General features: G+C 39.7%; 1 protein-coding gene across 1 annotated transcript in view; it reads left to right on the top strand.

Moving 5' to 3' along the window:
* Positions 1–2,401: 2,401 nt before the first annotated feature.
* The window catches only part of LOC130517117 (ephrin-A5b-like), a 39,384-nt gene continuing 18,646 nt past the window's right edge, over positions 2,402–23,139 (top strand). The window contains exon 1 of the mRNA XM_057018756.1: positions 2,402–3,266. Within this exon, the coding sequence (XP_056874736.1) occupies positions 3,142–3,266 (125 nt within the window). The 5' untranslated portion in view covers positions 2,402–3,141. The remainder of the gene's footprint in view (positions 3,267–23,139) is intronic.

The following is a 23,139-nucleotide window of genomic DNA, read 5'->3' on the forward strand; positions in this document are numbered from 1 at the left end:
TGAACTATATGTGAAGCCACAAGTTTACCCCAAAGTTTTGTAATAAGTGGTGCTAACAAAAGGCAGATGAATAAACCACCTCATTGCATCACAAGCAGCAGATGACAGAAAGAAAAAAAGAGGTGAAAGTAATGAGCTGGTCAAGAAAAAATAGTAGGTTAACATTGCTGTGAAAACCTTTTGAGAGCTTAACTGGAGTTCTTTTTATCTCCTGTAGTTTCAACCAGGTACCTGTGATGTAAGTTTCCAATACATATTAAAAAAACATTTCTATCATGTGAAATACCCCAGCATCACTAAAATGCATAAATATACATAGTAATTGTGTGTTTACATAAGAAAAATTACCAATATTCTCCCCAGAATTAATAAAACAAAGTATTTAGTGCTATCATATATAGTATGATAGGCAAATACAGAAATAAATTGTTGTTATGTATACTTGCCATTGTCTTCACAGTCCACTCACGGAACAAGCACAGTTTTAATAAGTAATTGTTTTAGAAAATTGTAGAAAATTCCAGTGTTTAAGTGTGTGTGTGTGTGTGTGTATGTGAGTATAAGACGTATAAAAGAGGGTGGAAAAAAGCACAAATGCCCAGCTGGCCCTACTGTTAGTAGTGATGTGTGTTACAACCTAAACACATAGTTTTAATTTGGAAGGAAAATAAATTGAAAATTATTTTGTAGCTCTGCGCTCACAGTGAAATAATGCAATATTCAAACTCTAAACTACAGTATTGTTTTATTTGGGCCATGAGAAACATTAAGATGCACCACCATGTGTTGTGCTGGCAGCCCCACTGACCCTAATTTATAACGACTCTATTGTCTTGGAGAACACAGACGAATATCAGGCATAAATGAAGTAGGACAGGCACTTTCGTAGGGAAGATGAGGTGATTAAGGCTCAAGGATTATTCTGCGTGAGGTGGGTGACACATGCAGGCACACACACACACCCACACACACACCCACACACACATACAGCGGCTTGCAGGTTTGCGTGCAAGCATTCTTGAGTCACACAATATGGCTGAACTAGCATCTCCTGGTTAATAATACTATGGAATATATCTCCATCGTCTAGCTTGGATTTTAATTTTCAAATCAGGCTTTACTGCAAGATCCATTTGTCAGATTTAATACATTTATATTAAACCACCTTGGCACTTCTGCTGAGTCTCAGGGTCCCCAGCCAAACCCTACAGCATTCAATATAAATTTATGGGCCCACATCCATGCTGGTTAATGAAACCATAGTCAGTATTGGTGCTGTGCGAACCTGCTGTGGCATGGTTCCAACCTCCAAATGAGAAATGTTAGCTTCCTCTTAGAGATTCTGAGTTGAGTATTTGGCCAAAGTAGGGAGAATGGCAATACAGCAGTAGTCCATGCACAGCCAGTCTTGAAAGCCTATTTAGTGGCCATTTTAAGCTATTTTGAATGCTCTGCATCATGTTTTATTGTTTATGAGCAGTGATGAAACTGCACAGCATTTTGTTGGCCAAAGCCATTTTAAAAGAGCTTTATCAATGAAGCTGGGTTGGATTGGATGTTTAAAAAAATGTAGCAAAACTATTTCTGTGCAAGACAGCCTCTCTGCCACTGTGCTAGTGTGTTACAGAATCATTTGATTTATCTTTAAAGTACATATATATTGCCTTGTATTATACAGTAAACATAATTGGAAACCTCCATTACGGTGCCTCCATAAGGGTGCTGAAAGGATCGATGGTCCACAGGGGAGAAAACCCTGACCATGGCCAAATGCAGCAGTTTGGTTGGAATAAATCTATCAGAAAACAGAAACCATGGTTTAAAAGGTGACCTCTCATTGTCTGCATGCAGTTTACGATCCTCCCGTTAGCAAGTGACTCAGAGCAGTACCCCAAATTACCAGATTATGGTCTGTCTTTATCTGCAATCATTGGTTCGTGGACATTCTCCAAACTGAGGCTGTCAAATGTTGATTTCTTTTGATTATACAACTGTATGTACTACACTGTAAGAAAATGTATCATATCAAAATGTTCTCAACATGCCACATAAACTGATGGACACTAACCTGATGGGTCATATTTTTGGGGGAGAGAGATGTTTTAGTGGCAGACCAAAAACAAATATGAAGCCAGATGCTGATTCATTAAGAAACCCTCAGTAGTGGTTCCTTTGGCATAAATAGAGTTTTGTTGAAATTATTACGCTTTAAATCATATTTCATCATATTTCATGTGTATTCCTGATCGAACATGCGGCGATTTAAAGCTGCTTTTGTGGTTCCATGTCAGAGAGTTACACTTTGAGTGAGAGAATGAGTGTAGCTCAATGGGGAACTCAAGGCGACCATTTTTTTTGCAGCGTGCGAGAGAGAGAGAGGGGAAGGGGGAGAGAAAGGGGGTACTGGAGGGTTTCGGGGAGGAGGGTTAGTCCCTGAGTGCATGGCCGCGGGATCCGGAGACACTACAAACCTGTGTGATACCTCCAGCATACTGCGCTTAAGTGCTTCTTGTTTGGCGAGTCCGGTGCTCGGTGCAGGGAGGGTGACCGGGTCTGATTTACTGCGGGTGTTGGTGTCTGTTCGGTGGGACAGCTGCGAGTGGATCGGGACCTGGGACGTATGCTCCGACCCCACGTTCCTGGCTTCCTTTGACGAGTGAGCGAGCAAGAGGAGTTGAGTTGGGGCGAGCGTCCATCGCACTGCTGGAGCCAAACGGGACTGCGATTTGTTCTCCTTGTGGAACATTTAATGACTGACTTTGTGAGCTTTTTCGCCCCTCTTTTTTCGCGAAGCAACGCCGCTTTTGGAGATTTCGGTGCAAGTTGGGGAGAGTTGGCAGCGCTATGCGGAGCTGTGATTACGGAGATTATTGATTTCTGTGGCAGATCCTCGTTGGATGTTTGTCTCTACTATTAATTAAAGATGCGAGTTTCCTTCACATTGACTGGGGCAGGACCTGCGTATTTTTAAGGCAACTCGCCAGCTTTTCTCCCGTAAGAAACAGCGGAGTGAGCTGTATTTATGTGGCATTTGTTTTTCGTAATTACGCGGGATTGACATTCCGTCTCGTCACAACCATTCCACGCACTTTAAACCCACAAGAGAGAACAAACTATCATCGTTTTCCTTTGCCTGCTGAGATGTCGCAGGTGGAAACGATCCTCTTCCTCATCTTTGTCATTGGGATGTGTGTTTACGGTCAAGAAGCGGCTTCCAAGATCGTGTCAGACCGCTACGCTGTACACTGGAATCGGACCAACCCCCGGTAGGTAACTCCTACTGTAAGATGACTGCTAATTGCCCATTTACTCTGGATGCATTCAGTAAAAGAAACAACTAAACAAAAATTCCAGCCTGTACTAAGGTTTGGAAACTGCGTTTTTAAACATAAGTAGTTTGGTTGTATTAGTTCAATTAAGTCGCCTAATAATACTCTTGTGGCGATCATTCAAGGCTCAGTTCTCATTGATTGTTGTTGCGATGATTGTAGTTTAATAATATGCTCTATATGAATCATCTTTCTGAACCATAAATCACATTTAAGAGGCAACAACAAGCCATTTTCATCCCTCACATAAGGACTGCACTATTACGCACCATTACGCGCTTTATTACGCATCAGTGTTGATCGGTGATGGCTCCAGGTTTCGGTCATAGAATGAAATAAACAGGGAAAAGAATTCAGCTTGTGCTACTAAACTGACACACTGCTCAAGCTTTAATCGATGACAGTTGGGTTTTTTTTTAATATACAGAGTGATTTTCTGGGTCTAATCAGTGTCGCATCTCATACTGATAGTGTGAGTTTTGTAAAAAAAAAATTTAAAAAAATTGTAGGAATAAACTATTGGTACCTTCCATGTTTTTGATATCGAAGTCTGCGCAGAACTATTATCCAGAAGTTTAGATATTAAAGTCATAAGATTGAAACGGATCTTTAATGATACTGGTAATGAGTTCATAGACTATATTTTCACACACAGATAAAGGCAGATTTTGATAAAGGGACAAGCATACCATCATTTAATTCATAGAATGACTATAATGATAAAATCGGGGTTTTTTGTCATATACTATGTAATTTGGTTTATGAGTATTTTTTGTGGGACAAATGAACAGAAACCCTTTGGAGCAGTCTTCCTGCTCTTACAGATATCACATTATAACTCTTTCCTGTCCCACTCACAGGCTTAGGGTGTATTCTTTTTGCTGTTGGCCTTCAAAAACATCCTAGCTCTATGGTTCTGGTGTCTTGGTTGCTATGGCCCCACAAGTTTTCCCTCCTCACCTCTCACCACCCCTCTTGCCCCTCCTTGTCCCTGCAGCAGTAGACAATGAGGGGGTACACAAGGATCTTTCAGTTGCTGGCCAAGACACAGCATGGTGCTCAGTTCTCGAAAGATCTAAACATGTTGAGGTCACACACTGCCAACACCAGACAAGTTGTGGGTTAGGGAGCATACAGGGGACCATATTCCGGGTCAAAACTACGGCATTACCACCAGCTTCACAAGCCTAGCGATGACTCCAGTATGGCAGCAAAATAAACAGCTAACTCTAAATGGGTGTCTCCTTTTCTCCTCTTTAATCTAAACCTGACACCACCATATAATGGTATAGTTAGCCACAGGATAGGGCTGGCCCTCAGTACCAAATATTTACATTAACGCTTATTTAGCAGAGGATTTTGACCAATTTACAGTGAGCGACTTAATCAAGCCACTATAAATATAAACTTATGGACCCACATCCCTGCTGCCTAACAAAACCAGAGTCAGTATTAAAGCAGCAGCAACAGCAGCATACTCAGACATTCAGGAATTCCTTTACAGGAGCTTAAGAATTGAAATAGGGAGTTTGTTTTTTTTTTTGGTGGGGGGGGGAAATATGGTTTTTTTTCCAGATTTTCCTCTTGTTTCAGCCACACATTTTTTGTTGTTTGTCTGCTAATGTTTATTGTCCAGGTTTTATTGGAGGTTGCAGCTTTAACGTGGCTTTCCTACCCGAGCTGTGGACGGGTTAAAAATGAGGATCATTACAATTTATTATCGCAAAAAACAACATCTACTGCTCTTCACAGTGTCCTCCATATAGACAAGAATAATTAAGTTGACAAAATATTGCTAATGTTTAAAAGAATAATTTAGATGTATTTTGTGGTTCGATGGTGTAGTGGAACTAGCTTGTAACTAACATCAGATGTGTGGGGGGTTTTCCACAGGCAAGAATTATTATGAAAGAAACTTCAAACCTGAAATATATATTAACAAAACCATAAAGTTGAAGTAAGCGGTCACAGATTAAAAACACAAAAACTACATTTAAGTGTTATTATTACATTAGATAAAATTATAAATTGGCTACAGAATGAAACATTTCTAGCAAATACAAAGAAATTGTATAACTGGAAATTAAAATCTGCAGTAGAAAAAAGCTCACATAAGAAAAATAAGCAACAGATGTTCCTCGTCAGCTTTGCCTTCTGCGTTGGAAACTGATGAGGAAATAACGTGGATCAGGGGGAATTTTACTGCTGCTCTGTTAAGAGATTATTGGCCAATTCCCTGCCCAACAGCTAGTTAGATGATTGATTAAAACCCTTCCAGATTGGTATGGGTCAGTGTTGTGACCCAAGCTGTTTGTTGCTGATAGATGGGATTAATGGAGAATTAGGGCCAAGTTGCTGTTTATGACTACAACATCATGGAAAGTGATACACCTCATCATTGATAAAGCTCGTTGAGCGGGGCCTAATGACCTGACAGCTGGGAACAGCTGTTACCCCTGGGGCTTTTTGTTGTAAGCCTTGATAATTCCTATTTGAAGTGTTCCCCAATAAATTCAACATAGTTCTATAAAGACAGTCAAAGCTTCTTTTCAGTGACCTATTTTCATATTGCATAAAAATATGGTTACTCACATATCAATAGCTATTCTGCTCATTCAAATGCTCCTTTTCTCTCAGTTTAATTGTATATGGGGGGGGCAGGACCTCAGAAACAGGAGCAATCTCATCGACTCGACAATTCTGCATATGTTTCAGAATGACGTCTGCTATTTGCTTTCCTTGTTAAATTCTCCCTATAATCTCTACTGAAAGAAACAATACTCCAAATTTCACTCAGTGGTGGGTTAATGCGGTGACGGTTTCCCACTGGCTTTGTGCGTTGCCCTGTTTGCATTCTTCCCAGCGTTTACTCTTGCCTTTCACTCTCAGCTCCCTGCAGTTTGGTTCTGCTCAGATTAAAATCAGACAAAAACACCAACCACATCCAAATATTGATCAGGTCTCGGGACTGTAGCCATCTACAGAAGCAGAGACCAGCAAGAAATTAATCAATCATTTTATCCCTGATTTTTTGCATTTTCCTGTCTATTTTCCCACAACAAATTATTCTCAACCATAATGATAAACATAGTTATTCCATATTGTCAGTTTTTTGATTTTTTAAATAAGTATTTTTATAAAATAAGTATTGCTCCCCCTAAACAATCATACCATACAGTATGTCACAAGTTACCTCCCCTTTTCAGTAACTGTGAAAATGACTATTTGAAAAGTATGGCACCATTGTGGAATCTGTTCAACATTGTGCTGGAATACAAATAAAAAGCTGTTTATTTATTTCCAACAATATACTGAACACCGTGTCATGACATTGCAATAAGTGTGGCAGTTTCGCGGGTGCAAAACATTATTTCTTTCTGCTGTAATGATCTTTAATTTGTAATGATCTTAAACTTAAAAAAAAAAAATACTAGAGGAAGAGACCCAAATAAAGAAGGTGATGGTAGGGGCGGTTCTGGGTTTTAAAGATTGTATGTATGCTATTTTATTACAGTGTGCCTCCTCATCACACTTCATGCTGGCAGTACATGAGATGCAAGAGCGTAACATCACTGATACATGATCTCACCTATTTATTTTTCATATCGAGCCAATTTCCTACTGCTCAATGTTCAGGGATCACTTGGATCAACATAATCAGTCTGAACTTTCGGGCCAATTAAGCGTTGAGTTTTATGATTCCTATAAGGAGGGTGGGGGACCAGTCGTCCTGTGGAGACAATGATCATTCTTTGTGTTTACTGACTCTGCCTGCAGACAGCTTTTTCTCCACCCTTCCCACTGCGAATAATAATAGAAAACCCCTGGGCTACAAGAGCGTGATTGACAGCAGCCAGGGACAAGAGTTTATTAATAAACACAGATGTTTTTACTGACTTACGCAAAGTTTCTCTTGAGGTGGCCCAGCTGTTTTTCTTTAATGTGTTATTTTCAAGAATTAATTTCTAACGAGTGTAAAAACAGAATTAAACGATATCTAAGTGTATTTTCAGATTCTATAAAGATTAATTCTCTTCTGTCAAGGTATGCAAACTAATTTGAGTTTTTATTGTATATGTGTTCTTTTTATTTAGCCACCTTTATGTTCAAATCAGCCGAAGTCACAAAGCTAATGTGGTCCTAGAAATATCATGATCCCTTGCACTTGGACCAAACTTTTTTTCTGAACTTCACAACTTATGACAATAAGTGTGACAATAAGTGGGTTTACTAAATCAATTTACACTTGTAAATAGCCTTTTATTTGCCTTCCAGCACAATGTTGAACAGATTCCTTGAAGTCACACCACAACAATACATAAAGAAGTTAGCCAGTGAGGTCGCAGCCACAGCGAAGTCAAGAGTAGCGAAGGACAGGTTTACACGCCAGTAACTTAGTCCGTGAATCAAGCATCATGGTGGTCATTCCACAAATACTTTGCTTTGGTTTGTTAGGTTTGCTAGGTTGGCGGGATTCCAGCATAAACAAAATGTAGTGCGGATCACTTAGGCCAGCTCAACCAATCAACTTACAACCCAGTTATCTGTGGGTGTTAGTCTGACTACCTTTGGACTTCTCTGGGCTGAATTTATTTGAGCCATGGCGTCCACCTGTATTTTATGTTTTTTTAACTAATGCAGGAATCTTTATATTTGCCTGAACGTAAACAAACTTAATCTGTTTGGGATTCTGCATTTGATATGTGCAACAGTCAATGGATTAGCAAGAGACTCTCAGGCCTAATCTCAGTCTTGCTCCACTGCACAGAGCTTCACTTGCTGTTTTAATCTTGTCAATACTTTGTGTGTATGTGCTGTTAAAATGTGAGTGGTGAAATGGTATCCCCTGTGTCTTTGTAGGCACCGGTGAGGGTATTAGCAAAAAAGCTCTAAAGAGCTTAAAAGGTCAGCCCCCCTTTGTGTGGAGACACAAAACACTTCCTGTGGGACCCTTCACCCCTCTCTGTTCTTCCTTTAGAAAGCCAGGCCCTGTCTGACCATTCACATTAATCAGCCTTAGCTCCTAATGACTGCAGTAAAGCTTATAAAAATTGCTTCCAAAGAGGTCCTAAAGAACCACTAAGCTGACAGCCTGGCCAAGGGTGCTGCTGTCAGGGTTAGGGTTAGCATCAGCAGCATCAAAGGCAGCAAGGTGGATGCCGTTCAGCCCTTCCCATCAGCACTGAGAAATAATAAAAACTGAGGTCTCAACGGCTGTCAAGACATAATGTTTAAACACAACCTAGAAAAACAGTGAAAATAAGCAGAGAAAGCTCTGTTGCTAGGGATACTGTTCTTCACGGTTTCATATGATTAAATATTCTTACTGTACATATTAGAAAATCTTCAGTCTGACAGTTTCCTTTCTATTAAACAAATATACTGGTCAAATTTTACAAAAGATCTCTCCTTCAGCATTTTCTACAATTATTTTCAGTTACAGCCTGGTCATTTGACTGGATATTCAGTTTTATAAAAAAAACAAGCACACAAATAAAACACTCATGATTGGTAAACATCCTTGAATACATGTCCATTGGCTGGCAGTGGTGATTATGTACCTTGTTCTTCAGAGTAGAGTAATCATAAAGGATGGGTTGATTCAAATCTCACTTTTTTGGGTTACAGTGATGTTGCAGCCAGTGAGACTTCAAGCTGGCTGTCTGCTGTTGTGATTTGTTCGTTGTGTCTTTTGTTTGTGTTTCTTTTATGACATGGTATTGTCTTCCAGGACAGGCCTTGCTCTCTCTATTGGTTTGTAAGAAAGTAGGTGCCCAAATTGGCATGACCCTTAAGAGCAAAATCCTATACAATCCCACCTGAGTTGTAAATTGTCCAAAAACCTACATTTTCTGGAACTTTATGTTGGTCAGTATGGCTTACAAAGTAAGGTGAGCATGAAACAGCAGGTTTGTGTCGCTGCTTGTCCCCATTCAAAACAGCTGCTGACTTATAATGTTAATAATAATAATAAATAATAATAAACTAATAATATGTGAATTACTTTTCCCATTAAAGTTTGCAACTCAGGGTAATGAATGTCTTGGGAAAGTCTGTGTAGCCACAAACATTTGTGATGATGAAAAAAATATGTCTCTTGTTGGCTTATTGCACTGCTGTATGATTACTTTCATTTGTCCGGGTCAGATTTCTCATGTAATCATTTGGGCACGATGGTTTTTGTGGTGATGCTTTGGCAGCATGCAGCTAGGACCGCAATAGATAATTTAATACTTATTTTATTTCAAGAAGGATTCAGAGGAAAGATGTTATTTGCCGGTATGTGATCAATACCGTATCATAAGGTGCACTTAAAAGTCTTATTTCTTTTCAAAATGGGTGGGGAGCCTTATAATGCGGTGTGCCTTATTTGTGCACCGAGTTCCAAAATATGTAAATGCTTTTCGGCTTTTGCAAAAGCCACTTCGGATTAATTTCAATCATTTCGGATACAGAAGATGATGTACGTGAGTCCATTGCTAAATACACGCTAGCATGCATGTTTTAAGCTAGCGTACCGGTATGTTTTACCATGCCCACGCACTATAATCCGGTGCACCTTGTGTATGTTAAATACAGAAATAGCACCCGTAACTGAGACTGAGCCTTTTAATATGGTGCGCCTTATGGCCGATACAATAATAAAAACAGCATTTGTGATCTCACAATGGAGACTGGACCAACCTTGACAACCAAGGGAAATCCTGGTTAGGACCACTGTGACACATTCATTGTGTCTCATCATTCTATGTTGTTTTGCTAATGAATGGTTGTGAAATCAGTTGTTTTTTTATATTTCTTGTTGCTCAACCTGAGCTGCAGGGTCTTCGAGTGCTTTCTCCAGACGTGGTAGACTTCGCCTCCTTTTCGCCTTTACTCTGTGGTGTGTGGCGGTGCATAGTTCGCCGTCAGCCATTTTCCAAGGTTGACTCCATTTTGATTTGATGAGGAAAAGATACAAATATCAAGATGATGTTACTGGAACACGACACCGCTATAAAATCATTAAATTTATTCTCCTCAATAAATCAGGTTAAAATTTTATATATGCGTGTGTGTATCATTTATAATATTTTAACTTTTTTATTCTGGAGAATAAATTTAATGTTTGTGTGTGTGTGTGTGTGTGTATAAATGTGTGGGGGGGGGTCGGGGGTAAATATTTGTGGCGTTTGTGTGACACATCATTAGTGAGCAACATCATCACTAGCAAACAAATATATCTGTGCAGTGAAACTTTTTCTGAGTAAATGACAGATAAAACATGTTATATTATAATCTATTCAACGGGAGCATCTGTAAATAGTTGACGTCATTGTTCGTATTAATTACGGTCGATCATACAAATTCCATAAAATGCCAAAAATCCGCCTATCCCACATACCTGAAAAAAATCCAGGCGAAGCCTAGAACCAACTACTCTTCATACTGTCTCTTGCTACCTTCATTTTGCAGAGTTTGCATTCTCAAACTGGCGACTGTTTCGTGACGGAGCAGCCATGTTTGTGTGGGCCGCACGCTATGTTTTTCTAAACGGGATGTGAGGCGACGACCATCATCTTATGGTGAAGATCATTACCATAACATAACTTGTTGGTTTTTTTGTGTTTGTTTGCCTTGAGTATTGGTGACTGGTATTGCAGTTATTACTAAGGATTTTGTGTATTTACTGGGACTATTGTTGATCCCGTTTATCCTTAATTTTGAAAGCAAATGCACGATGTCAATAAATGATGCAGCAACATTTCTATTAGTTTCAGGAAATGTTGGCGCTTCATTTTAAGGTCTCCTTGATTTTACATCCAGTCATTATATGCAGTCATTTGAATCTTCTCAGATAATGATGTGTTTCATCAGCTCATCTCAGAGTAATCAGACTACTGCTGTGCTGTTTTTTACTTCAACAGAAGTTTTACGGCCACAAAGTGAAGATCTACCACATCCTATCCTTGTATTTAAAAGAAAGGAAAGAATTTGATTTGAACTACGCTCAGTGTGACCATGCTACCTGCTTTACTTGTACTTTGTGAACAAAGTGATGCAAATATCACCTGATGAGACATAAAAACAAGATTAGGCCATCCCATATTAAAATTTAACACCATTGACCTACTAACACATTGATGTAGCTTAAAGCTGTGGCGCTGTGCTGTTTCTGCTCATATCCCAGGTTGTGGCAGCGGTGTGGTGGGAGCAAGCCAACCAGAAGCTGTGCGCGCCTGCGCCCATGATCCCTTTTTATGTCTTGGCTCCATCAGGGCTCTGAGTTATTCTAGTGCATAATTGATGCAGGAGTTAGAATAGCAGAAGTAATTCAATGAGAGGGTGCAGCCAAGCGGAGCAAGGGATCGCGTGCGTGCCACTGCAAACATTGCAGGGGATGAGAGGAGGGCATCGGGCGTAATAGGTCCCAGTGCTGAGTCGTCAGAGAATATGTCAGGCCCTCTGCCACAGCCAATCAGGTGTCTCCACTCAAGCATAGTACTACGGTACTACAGAACATCTTCTCATGAATCGGATGAGAACCCCTTTGGTTGAGTTTCTTTACTCTTTCCTTTATGCCATTAGGGTAATTTTCCAGGGACTCGATGCGAGAACTTTGGCAATAAGTACAAGGTATTTCTGGAGGTCAGAAGTACCCTTTGTCTCTGACATTAACATTGCAGTATTGGTAGCGACAGGGTGGATATCACACATTGACAAGGCTCTACAAAAGAAAGCAAATGACCTGACAAACCCGCATTGTCTGTTAAACAAAAGGGGAGAGATTGCAGAAAACCGGTCCCATCCCACTTTACAGAGACTGATTAACTCTGAAGGAATAAATTACAACCAGTAGAGACACCACCACTATCAGCTTACCATCTTTACATATAGAACAGCCAGATGTATAGAACATGCTCAATCACTGAAAACAAATTGAGCAATGTAAGGGAGTAAGGAATAGTTCATATTTCAGAAAGTACAAAATAGTGTGATACAGGTTTCAATGAGGTATTTACAAGTAATCAGTTTCATACGAATAGTTCAAGAGAGAACGATGCTGAGAGGCTTTTAATTCATGCTGTGAATAGTGATTGCACACTTATGGAAAAGTTTTATTTTCTATGCTGAATACGTGGGCTGTTTCTGTGTTCATCAGAGGTGTTTGTGCTTTAGCTTTAACGGTAAAAGCCAAAAGTTCAATTTAATTATTATTTCCTGGAATATTCAGATATGTCTGAAGTCAATCAGTATTTTTTTAAAATTTGAAATTTGCAAAAAACTTAAATTATCATTACTACTATACTCACTACTTAACCAGTCTCATCTTTCCACTCAATCTAATCAGATTATCATTCTCTAGAATATAGGGAACATATTTAAAAGCAAATCAATTAAAAATCATTTCCAGATATCTTTATAAGAATATATACTCCAAATTATAAAAATATATTTATTATATATATAATTATGTCAAATATATTATTTTAGAATAGATACATTTTCATTTTAAAATATGTGTTGCTTTTTTCCCAGTTGTTAAACTTTGCATTACATACATTTAATCTTATATATTCTCAAATGTAATTTTTGTTCGATTTGTTTTTGATTTTACAATTAAATTTTTTTGTTTTACATTAGAAAAAAGGGAAAATTTTGGGGGGGTTTTTTCCAAACGAAAAACAAATTTGTCAGACTGAAATAGCATTGATAAAGCTCCGCGCCATTGATGCTGTGTTCCACTTCTGTCACGTTCCCTAGCTTTAAGAATTTAAACCTTTGTGATTATAGGTTTGAGGTTGAGATAAATTGAAGTAGAAGAGAGTGAGGATTGTGTCCTGTGACTGTACCTCTGGGTCATCACATGGTCTTTCCAGAAGTAATGGGGTGAGGTCTCGTCACGCGATACACAGGAGGGTTAGAGAAACACGTCAGCCATCAGCCATCACGTCATCACACGCTTTAACCACTCACCTAGCCACTCCTGTACGCACGCAGGAGGCAGGCCCATTCTAAAGTTTGCCCAGCAACCCCACAGTGAACTGGGAGATGTGGTGCTATGGTGCAGAACCATTGTTTTACATTTCTTGATTTTTTTCGATCCCAGGAAAGTCCTGCCAATTCAGTCAGTCCTGTCAAAGTAAAGATTAACTGGAAAAAGTTGGTGTTAAGAATCTTGAAACTGTTATGATGTTTTTTAATCAAGGAATTTGAAAGTGCCTCTTGATCATTGGTGAGCCATCTTAGACAGTCACCAATCAGGGCTTATCCATAGTCTACAGCAGCCAATGAGCAGCGGAGCAGCTGTGCGTTCATTGGCCTGTTGAGCATGCATCACCAAAACTGTGCCAGATACACCATGGCAAAAATAACCCAGAATTCATCTTGCCTGAAGGGAGCAAAGCTCGTAATGCAGTATATGTTGAATATGTGCTGCTGAAAGATGCTGCTTACATATTCCATTAAATATAATAATACTGCTATTATTTCAGACATATATTTGTTTTTTTTTAATAATGTTGAAAATGATCTGTAAAGGATCTAGTCCTAGGTGAGCCCTCACAACACCTGTGACACCGACTAACAAATGGAGAATATATAATTTCATTTAAAAACTGCATGTTGAAACAAATATAGAATATGTAAAACGCAGAACATTACTGAGGTTTTAGGGATAGAAATTTGTTCTGCTATTGATAAAAATTGTCATAGAACTGTTATTTACCATTAGGTATTTGAACAATTTTGCTGGCTCTTAAAAGCCCAGAAAAGAAATCTGCGACCGCTTCTTATGCCTAAATGTGCTGCAGTAGAACCAATTTTCATGTTTATCAGAGAGCTGAAAGATCTGCATATTATTTTATTCATTCATATTTATATCTATATTCATATTTTAATTTCAAAATTAAAGGACTTCAATTTTTAAAACACAATAAAATAAATAGAGCACTGTCAACTAACATCTGATTATAAATAGTTGCTTGAATGTATCAGTTGGATTTGTTTAGGCAATGAAAAGAAAAATGTTAATCTTTTTTGTCAAAAAGCTCGTCTTTTTATTTCTGATAGCAGTTGTTAAATTTCTATTTTCTTTCCCTCAATGGTCTTTTAAATTAATTGTCACAGCAAAATGCACATAAATAGAGCTTCAAATCAATTTATCCTACACCGTCTGTACATTGTGGGCTCCCTGAGGGGCTAACCACTGCATCCAGATGTTTTCCACCCAGTTTTCCACCTCACGCTCCGCCGCTGTCAATGGCAATTAAATCTACTCGGACTTGAACACATCTCCACCTGAAAAAAACGACATTCTTTACAGCCTCTCTGCCGTTATTTCCTACGTGTGTAACATCCAATACAACAGTGAGCACCTGTACTGGAATATTAGTGGAAAGCCTCTCCTGCTGTCACCTGATTTTCAATCTTCCTTTGAGAAAATTGTTTAAGTTTGATTTCGCTGCTATAGGACATTTTGGTGATGTTATTTGGGGTGTGTGTGCTTTGTGTGTAAAGAGCCATGGTTAATCTTGCTGCAGAAAACGAGGCTGCAGATTTCAGGGAGAACAACACATGCATGTTTATGTCCCAGAGTGTCGTATGTTTCTGTTTGCCATGTGATTCACGGGGTTGCTGCTCTTAAATTTGTTATCTACCTTATTAGTCCTACAGCTTCTGGATCATCATAATTGTCAGCCCCACTGGTCAATTGTGCAATGTAGAAAATTGTTTATATTTATATAAGCTGCCTTATCTGTCCGTAAGCTCAGAAATTGGAAAAATAAACAAACTTTATGATTTGTTCAGAACATTTTGCAAAAGTGTAAGATAAGGTTAAAATTATTATTACCGGTACACCAGGAGGCACACCCCTGTATACTTAGTGCTTTAAGACCTCCAATCAAACATTTCTGCAGTTTCTACAACATGGGAAGAATGAATAATTTGGTGCAAATATAATTTTTATAAAATAAGAACCAACATAATTGTGCATCACAGCTTCATGTAAATGTTTATTTTATAGCACGTAATTTCTCTGCTTTTTCCTGTGATCTGCAGTAGTGTTAACTGTTCTCTACTTTGTCTTTTATTTATTTTTTTATTATTATTTTTTTTACTTGTTTTACTTGCCCTTAACAAATAATGTCTACTAAATACATGCCTTGTTCACGCTGCACAACTTTCAGAGTCATCGGTCTAGTGGGAAGTCTTAAGGTCTTAAGGGTGTTCACAGTATGTGACGGGTCAGCGACAGGCGTGTTCACACTCCTTGACTCTCGACAATGTTTTGTATCAAAAATTTCATTCAAAATGTTTTAATTGCAAACATAGATACAGAGCAGAAAGGAGAGTGCTCCAGGTTGTTTATTGGATACAATATAGTAAAAGAAAAAAGGTGCTGCTGGGTCACTTTTGCATTTTGCAGCAACCTCGTGTGTGTGTTTTTTTTATAAGTTACAAAAATGACAGAACAAATCAGAATCTGGCAACACGTTAGGACACATGTTCATGGCACACACTGTACTCGACGGAGGACCTATGACAGCAGCGCTAAATAACAGCCCCTGAGGCTTTAGCTCTTTTTACATTGCGACCCGCTGGATCTTTAGCATTCTAGGTATTCAGTTTGAATTGGCAACTCAGAATGTCGAAGCCTGACTGCCGTCTATAAGGTTTTCACAGTTACTGACCCAGTTGTCGCCGAGTGGACAACTGCCTCGCCCCGAACACGGGAAGGAGAGCAAAAACCAGTTGGTGACTGGGCTAAAATCATGTAGTGTCAACTGGGCATATCAAATCATCATATTTATTTTTGTCTTGTCGCACTTATATTAACTGTAATTGTCCAAATTTAATGCCTGTTTCAAAGAAACAATTTCCTACCAATTGTGGATATCTTTGGTATCATAATGCATTGGAATCACCAGGCATTACGTGAACACAACAGTTCCCTCCCCACAAATGTTTCTCTTGCTGCCATTTTCATTCATCTCCAGAATGGAGTTGACGTGTGTGAAACCGAATGAGATACCAGAGGCCCAGGAGTTCATTATGTGGCACTGTTCTCACGGAGAGAGTGAAAAATCACTCCTTTGTGCCTTATAAGAAAGAGCCTTCCTCTGACCTCATGGTCGTGCAGTGTAACGATAAAAGACCCTGAGGTTTGTGAAGTGTCGCCACACCCACCCTGTTTTGTTGCTGCCGTGGAACCCAAGCAGGATTCCCTGAGAAAAAAATAAGCTTTGTAAACAAATGTTTCGATCCCACACGGCCGTCCTTGCTAATTGAACCTTGGCTGCTTAAAGGGTATGATTTCCCCTCCTCTAACATCCTGTACTTTCTGTATTTCTGTCCTTCATTGACTATAACTGCTCTCCAGTTTTTAGGGGCATGGTGTAATAAAGATTTCTTTCATGTTACCAAAGAGCTGTGCTGTCTGAATTATAGTTCATATCACCTCAGATGTGTACCTGTCACATCCCTCAGAGGGTTGAGTGGCATTCGATTGCACACCTCTGTAAACACTGAAGCCGCAGACGTGTTTTCTTTTGCTGGGGATCATACGCAGCTTTTCCCTTTCACCCACAGAGTCTGCTGCCATTGAGCTGTTAATTGAAGCTGTGTGGTATGTGTGGGGAAATAAGCAAAATTGCCCTTCGGAATCGTTCGACATGTTATTCATTGCATGATTATGCAAAGACAGCTTAATTGATTTATATAAAGAACAATTCAACTGTTGATTTTAAATTTATTGATGTATCCAGTGTAATGTAGTATTAGTTTACTGCTTTATTGAAATACACTTTTTTTGAATGAGCAGCATCCTTTTTGGAGCACTCACTGACAAATTGTGCCCAGACTACAGACAAGAACTGATCTTTCAAAAGGAATCCTGGTAACTATGTGATATATGGTAGTCTGCTGTAGTCTTTACGACACGCCTCTTATGAATGGATGATTTTGGATCTTCCATCCCACTTCAACAGCTCTTTCTTGAGGGTGTTTACACACAGATTGGATTTAGGTCGATCCAATTAAAGTTTTGGTTCTAGTTCGGTGTGGGTGGGTCAGTGAGAACACAACAGGCCATGCCGAGACATCTTTTCAGCTGGTCAGTCGGTGTGCTGTTTGGAAGTGTCTGCACCAACTGCCTGGCGAATGCAACATGTCTGAGGTCAAAAGGCTCAGACATGCTTCTGATGGAGATATTACAGTTCACGGTGATTAATCTTTGCCTCTGGCAGAATTGGGCTACTATGTAGTTATGGCATCTCCACATTTTTGTTTAGGATCAATATTGGCATTAGAAGACTTTATTCTCATTATGTGAACATAACCAACACAGATGCCATTTATTTTTAAAATATATTTACTGTACAGTTATTTATGGAATTGATATACCGTATTTTCACGACCATAAGGCGCACTGTGCTATATCTGTATTTAAAACATACATAAGGTGCACCGTATTATTAGGCGCATGCTAAAACATACAGTAAAAAAGGACAACAGAAGTAAAACAGTGAGTTTTGACACATTTATTGAACAAAATATTCATTCTTCTGCCACAAAACCATCAAAGTTTTCATCTTCTGTATCTGAACTGCTGCACTATTTCAATGTCCAACATCCCGAATTCCTCTTCTTCATCATCTGAATCAGACTCACCGACCGGTTCCGCTTCCGCTTCAGCGTTGATGCCGGCTTTTGTGAAAGCTCTTCCAATACATGAAGACGGTATCATAGCCCACGCGTCTACAATCCACCCGCATATGGTGGCATAACTTGTCCGCCGCTGCCTTATAGATGTGGCTGGGCGCGGTTATCTTGTCGCGGCCGTAGGTGCGGAAGATGGCCGCCCTCTCCTGGTAATCCGCGGGCAGCCGCTACGCAACAGTTGTCCTTGCACATATGGAGAGATGCCGCCTCCTCATAAAGCGAAAACACCAAGACGGACCTCCTTGGAAGTGCTCAATGTCCATTTCTTCAGCAATCGCTTTGGCCTTTTGTCAAATGGTGACAGTAGAGACGCCCCTTCCAGTTGTTCGCTGTTCCACAACCAACCGTTCCACTTGGTCTTCCAGCTCGAGCCACCTTGCTTTGTTCCCGCGGAAACTCAGCTTTGTCTTCCTCACTTTCGTTCACTTTCTTGTTTTCTCCACTTTCTGACCATGGACTCATTTCCATTAAAATGTCTTGCATCTGCTCGATTGCCATTTTCAGCCGCATATTTGGTGGCCTGCAGTTTAAAGTAAGCCTCATAGGCGTGTCGCTTGACCGGCGCCATTTTAGGGGGTCCTTACGCGTAGGTGTGCCGCTAATCGATGGGCAGAGCGTTTACCGTAGTGCTCCCAGCAAAGGCACACAGCAGATTTTGGAACTTTGGAAGTCCACACACAAGGCGCACCATATTATAAGGCGCACCGTCGATCTTTGAGAAAATCTCAGTGTTTTAGGTGCACCTTATAGTCGTGAAAATACGGTATAAGAAAGTGACCAGTGCAACAAGTGAAACACTGACATGAGCTTGTTGTTTCCATTGTTTATCTTTATCTTTTATCTGTCAGGGGTCAGTTAAAATCAAAGTACAAAACTCCTTTGTCACTTTTTATGGAAATGACACTTTGTGGTATTGCAGTGTTTGGACCAGAGTGAAAACAACCATGTGTAAATGTGGACCGTACCTGCTGAAAAATTATCAAAATTTATCATTTTTTTCTTCTGGTGCGGAGCACAATTAGACACCATTAGATAATGCTGCATGTTAGTTAGCTACAGGAAAGTGCCACATTTCTGCTAAATCGAACCTTCACTTTACCATTAAAATTTGGTACTTCACTAGTGGAAAGACTGGTGATGGATTAAGTGGCTCTGCTTTTCCCATCTGGGGCCTAAACCTTAATTGTACAACATTTATTCAACGTTGGGGCCACCATCCCCACATCTCATCTGCATGGAGGATAATAGGCTTGTCTAGCGTAGCTCAACTTTGGACTCTGGTTCCCTGCCATAAACTTGGCTTTCGTGCCCCTTTCAACCTATTCATGTCAGAAGGTCCTGGCAGTCTTGATTTTTTATTTTTTCCAGGCATGCTCATTTTGGATGGTGATGAAAGCAGGTGTGAGAACATGGGATCTTAAATCACTTAATGAGGGAAGACAGGGTTTGTCCAATTTGTTCCTGAGTTGTGTCCAGCCAAAGTCCTCTAACTGGCACTGACACCTTGGTCTGCCTGTGTATGTGTGTGTGTATGTGTGTGTGTGTGTGTGCGTAATTGATTTCACATCTTCCGATCCCTCCCATGGCCACAGGTCTTTAAAATCAAGCATCTAGCCATGCTCTCGGGGCTTCAGCAAAGTCCAGCTTGGTACCCTGATAGGATGCCACCTGTGCAGGTTCAGTCATAAAATTTATTTGCAACTAAATATCGCACAGTAAACTGTTAGTGGTATTATAACAAAGTGGATGTGCTTGGGAACCACAGCAACTCAGCCTGCAGCGGAAAGCCATGTAAGATCACAGAGCAGTGTGGGTAGATGCTGAGGAGCATAGTGCAGAGAGGTCTTCTACAGTGTCAATAGCTACAGACTTGAAAACTTCACATGGCCTTCTGATTTACTCAAGAACAATATACAGAGAGCTTTGTGAAATCGGTTTCCATGGCCAAACAGCTACATCCAAGCTTTAAATCACCGAGTGTGTAAAACCTTGGATGCAGTGGGTAAATCTCGCAACACTACCATGGAGTGACAAATTATGCTTCTCTGTCTGGCAGGCTGATGGACAAGTCTGGGTCTGGTGGTTGCCAGAAGAAGAATACTTGCCTAACTGCATTGTGCCAAGAGCAAAGTTTGGTGGTGGGGGTTATCCTGTGGGGTTGTTTGTCAGGAGTTGGACTCAGCCCTCTAGTTCCACTGAAAGGAACTCTAAATGCTTCAGCATACCAAGGCAATTTAGACAATTTCATGCTCCCAACTTTGTGGGAACAGTTTAGCTTAACTGTGCACCAGTGCACAAACCAAGGTCCATAAAGACATGGACAACAGAGCTGTGTGGAAGAACTTGATTGGCCTGCACAGCATCCTGATCTAAACCTGATAGAATGCTTCGGGGATGATTCAGAAACACCGCAAAACCCTGCGCAGGGCCTTTTCATAAGAGTCGAAGTTTTTAATAGGGTGAAGGATGGGCCAACATCATACTAAACACACTCAAGTGCATGTTATGTATATATTAAATCAATCACAGTTTTGTCCCAAAATAAAAGGATGGCTGCTTAACTGTTTGAGAAACTCTGATTCAGATTAGTGTTAATACCACAGGAGAGATACAGGTTTAGGAAATTCCCCTCTCTACAACCTCACCACTACCAACTTGCCATCTCCAGCTCTTCTCATCACAGTATCAGCTATTTGCTCACCTCTCACCTCTACAGCTTCACAGCAGGTGTCAGCAGGTGATCCTCACAGCAGACAATCCTCTCTTCTTCAGTGTCAGTTATTCTCCTCACCAATGTCCTGCTCTTAGCCCACAGTTATTCCCACATTTTCTTTTCAAACTGCACATTGGCACTGGGATGGCTGGTGGTGCGCAGCTTCTCACTTTCTTTCAATGCTTAGCTCCATCTCCCATCCATTGTTCACACACAAATTGCAGTAAGTCAACATGGGTATTATATGGACCTTCTGCTTGATAATGAAATCACAGTACCAATATATTGCTATCATAAAATGGCCTGTCTTTTTTGCGCTCATTATTAGGACTAGATACAGCAATTCTTGGATTATTATACATTTCACTTGCCCCAATAATGTTGAATATTCAGAATTAGATCCAGACTTTAGACCTGAATGTGGCTTGTGTTTCCTATTACATGATGCTGTTTACACAGCTATCCACTATTGTCCTGCTAACAACTCATGTCACCTTACTCCCCATCAGTGTGATCAGTGTCAAAGCTTGGATCCACACATATGATTGTGTTATTTTATGAAACCTACTTGTTAGTTGGTGGAGGCACATGTCAGGTTTATTGCTTCTTTTCTGTTGTCAATAAAAAAATACAGTGTAGTGAGCCGGACTCTATTAGATCATGATTGTTTCCGGTGGCCAACTTGTGCCCAAATATCTATCAAACAATCTCAGCTGTTTTAACTATTCTACCTTTGTGTGTGTGTATTGTTTGTCGCTAAAAAGTTTTTTGCTAAAAAGATTTGTACGACTTTCTGAATTCATCCGTTTCTTGGTTGTGAAACCTCACTGTTCCTTCAGATTGCTAAAGTCCTGTTCTTTTTGCAGTCACAACAAGTATGTCGTTTTGCTGGTAAATCACATTTACATGCCATTAAATGACTCAGTTAACATAAAAAGGAGGTGTGTCGTGTATGGTAGGTGATAAAGGTGTGTCGTGTTGTAAAGAACTCATCCCCATTGATTGTCATTACTGTCAGTCTAAAAGAGAACTGTAGACATGGTTATTTTAGCAAACAATAATTTAATTACACCCAATAAGGTAATACCCTGCCAATAATATAACTAAATATTTTATTGCATTAATGGCTTGTTATTTTACTTCATCATTATTAGTTATTATTGGCAAAACATTACATTATGAAGCATGATTACATTTTGGGCTGATGCAGCACTAAAAAACATGTGCTTTTTGCATGCTCGCTACAAAAAGACAAAAAGACATTGTGTACTCGCCTTTGTAGCCTTTTTGCATGAAGTTAAAATGGGGAGACCATCACAAAAACCTTAACATAAAAGCTGTCATCTGTACACCAAGGAAATTTTTCTGACACCAAAATAATACCAAAAACAGAGGGAGAGAAAAATACCGTCTGGGATCTAAAGCGATCCCAATGGGTTACCTTGAGGGAGCGTAACCTTTGTGACATTGATGGGATTGTCTACAACTAAAGGTGCTGTGCTGGTGTGCACTAACCCACAAAACTCAAGCAACTTTTCTTCGGAGCCTCTCTTTCCTGTGTCCAAATGTTAATCCACATCTGGTTACCCTCTGTCGTGGTTCGCATTGCCTTAGATTAAACTGCAACATTCGCTCGAGTGTTTGGCACCTCAACAAAACTCAGTATTTTAGAACAATCAAAACCTGCTATAATGATCTGTTTCTCCTTACCTCCTACACTTGACTGCAGCTTATCGTTTCAGAAGTTGAAATCAGGCTGGTATTTCTCTTTATGACATTATAACAGAAATATGTCAGGCCAAACACATGAATCGCTTTAACCATAGCTGATCAATCAGAAAAAGTAGTTCTTGCCAGACAGTACAGATGGTTAGAAAATTTTATTTATTTATTTATTTACAGTATTTATTTTAGAATATGTATCCTCCTCGGACCTGGCGTCCACATTTGGGTTGTCTAGACTGTCGTACTAAAGTCTGCTCTACAATGGCCTGGTGTCTACATATACTTCCACTGACACTTTACAACTTAGATTTAATATAGATGTGAAACAAGTACAGTCGTTCAGGTTAAAGGGCCATGATCACATGTCTGAAATAATAAAATCTTTGCAGCTGTGTCTAGAGGTATTTATTTTTATAATTGGCTAGCACATCATCAGTTGTTCATCAGCTGTTTCATAGACATACTCTCAATGGTGAGACCAGATATGATTATGATCATACATATGGATTCTCCAACTAAAAATGCAATTATATACTTAATGAGGCATACCAAACACTAAAAATGTAAGATAATAAAATCATTATGAGTGTTAAAAACTGATACTGATTTAGTTGCCTTTTTTAGTCCAATCAGGCTTCTTCTAAGTTGCCTGTTAGGCGTTGTCGGTTT

This window comes from Takifugu flavidus, chromosome 20 (assembly GCF_003711565.1).
Source record: "Takifugu flavidus isolate HTHZ2018 chromosome 20, ASM371156v2, whole genome shotgun sequence".
Taxonomy (NCBI): Eukaryota; Metazoa; Chordata; class Actinopteri; order Tetraodontiformes; family Tetraodontidae; genus Takifugu; species Takifugu flavidus.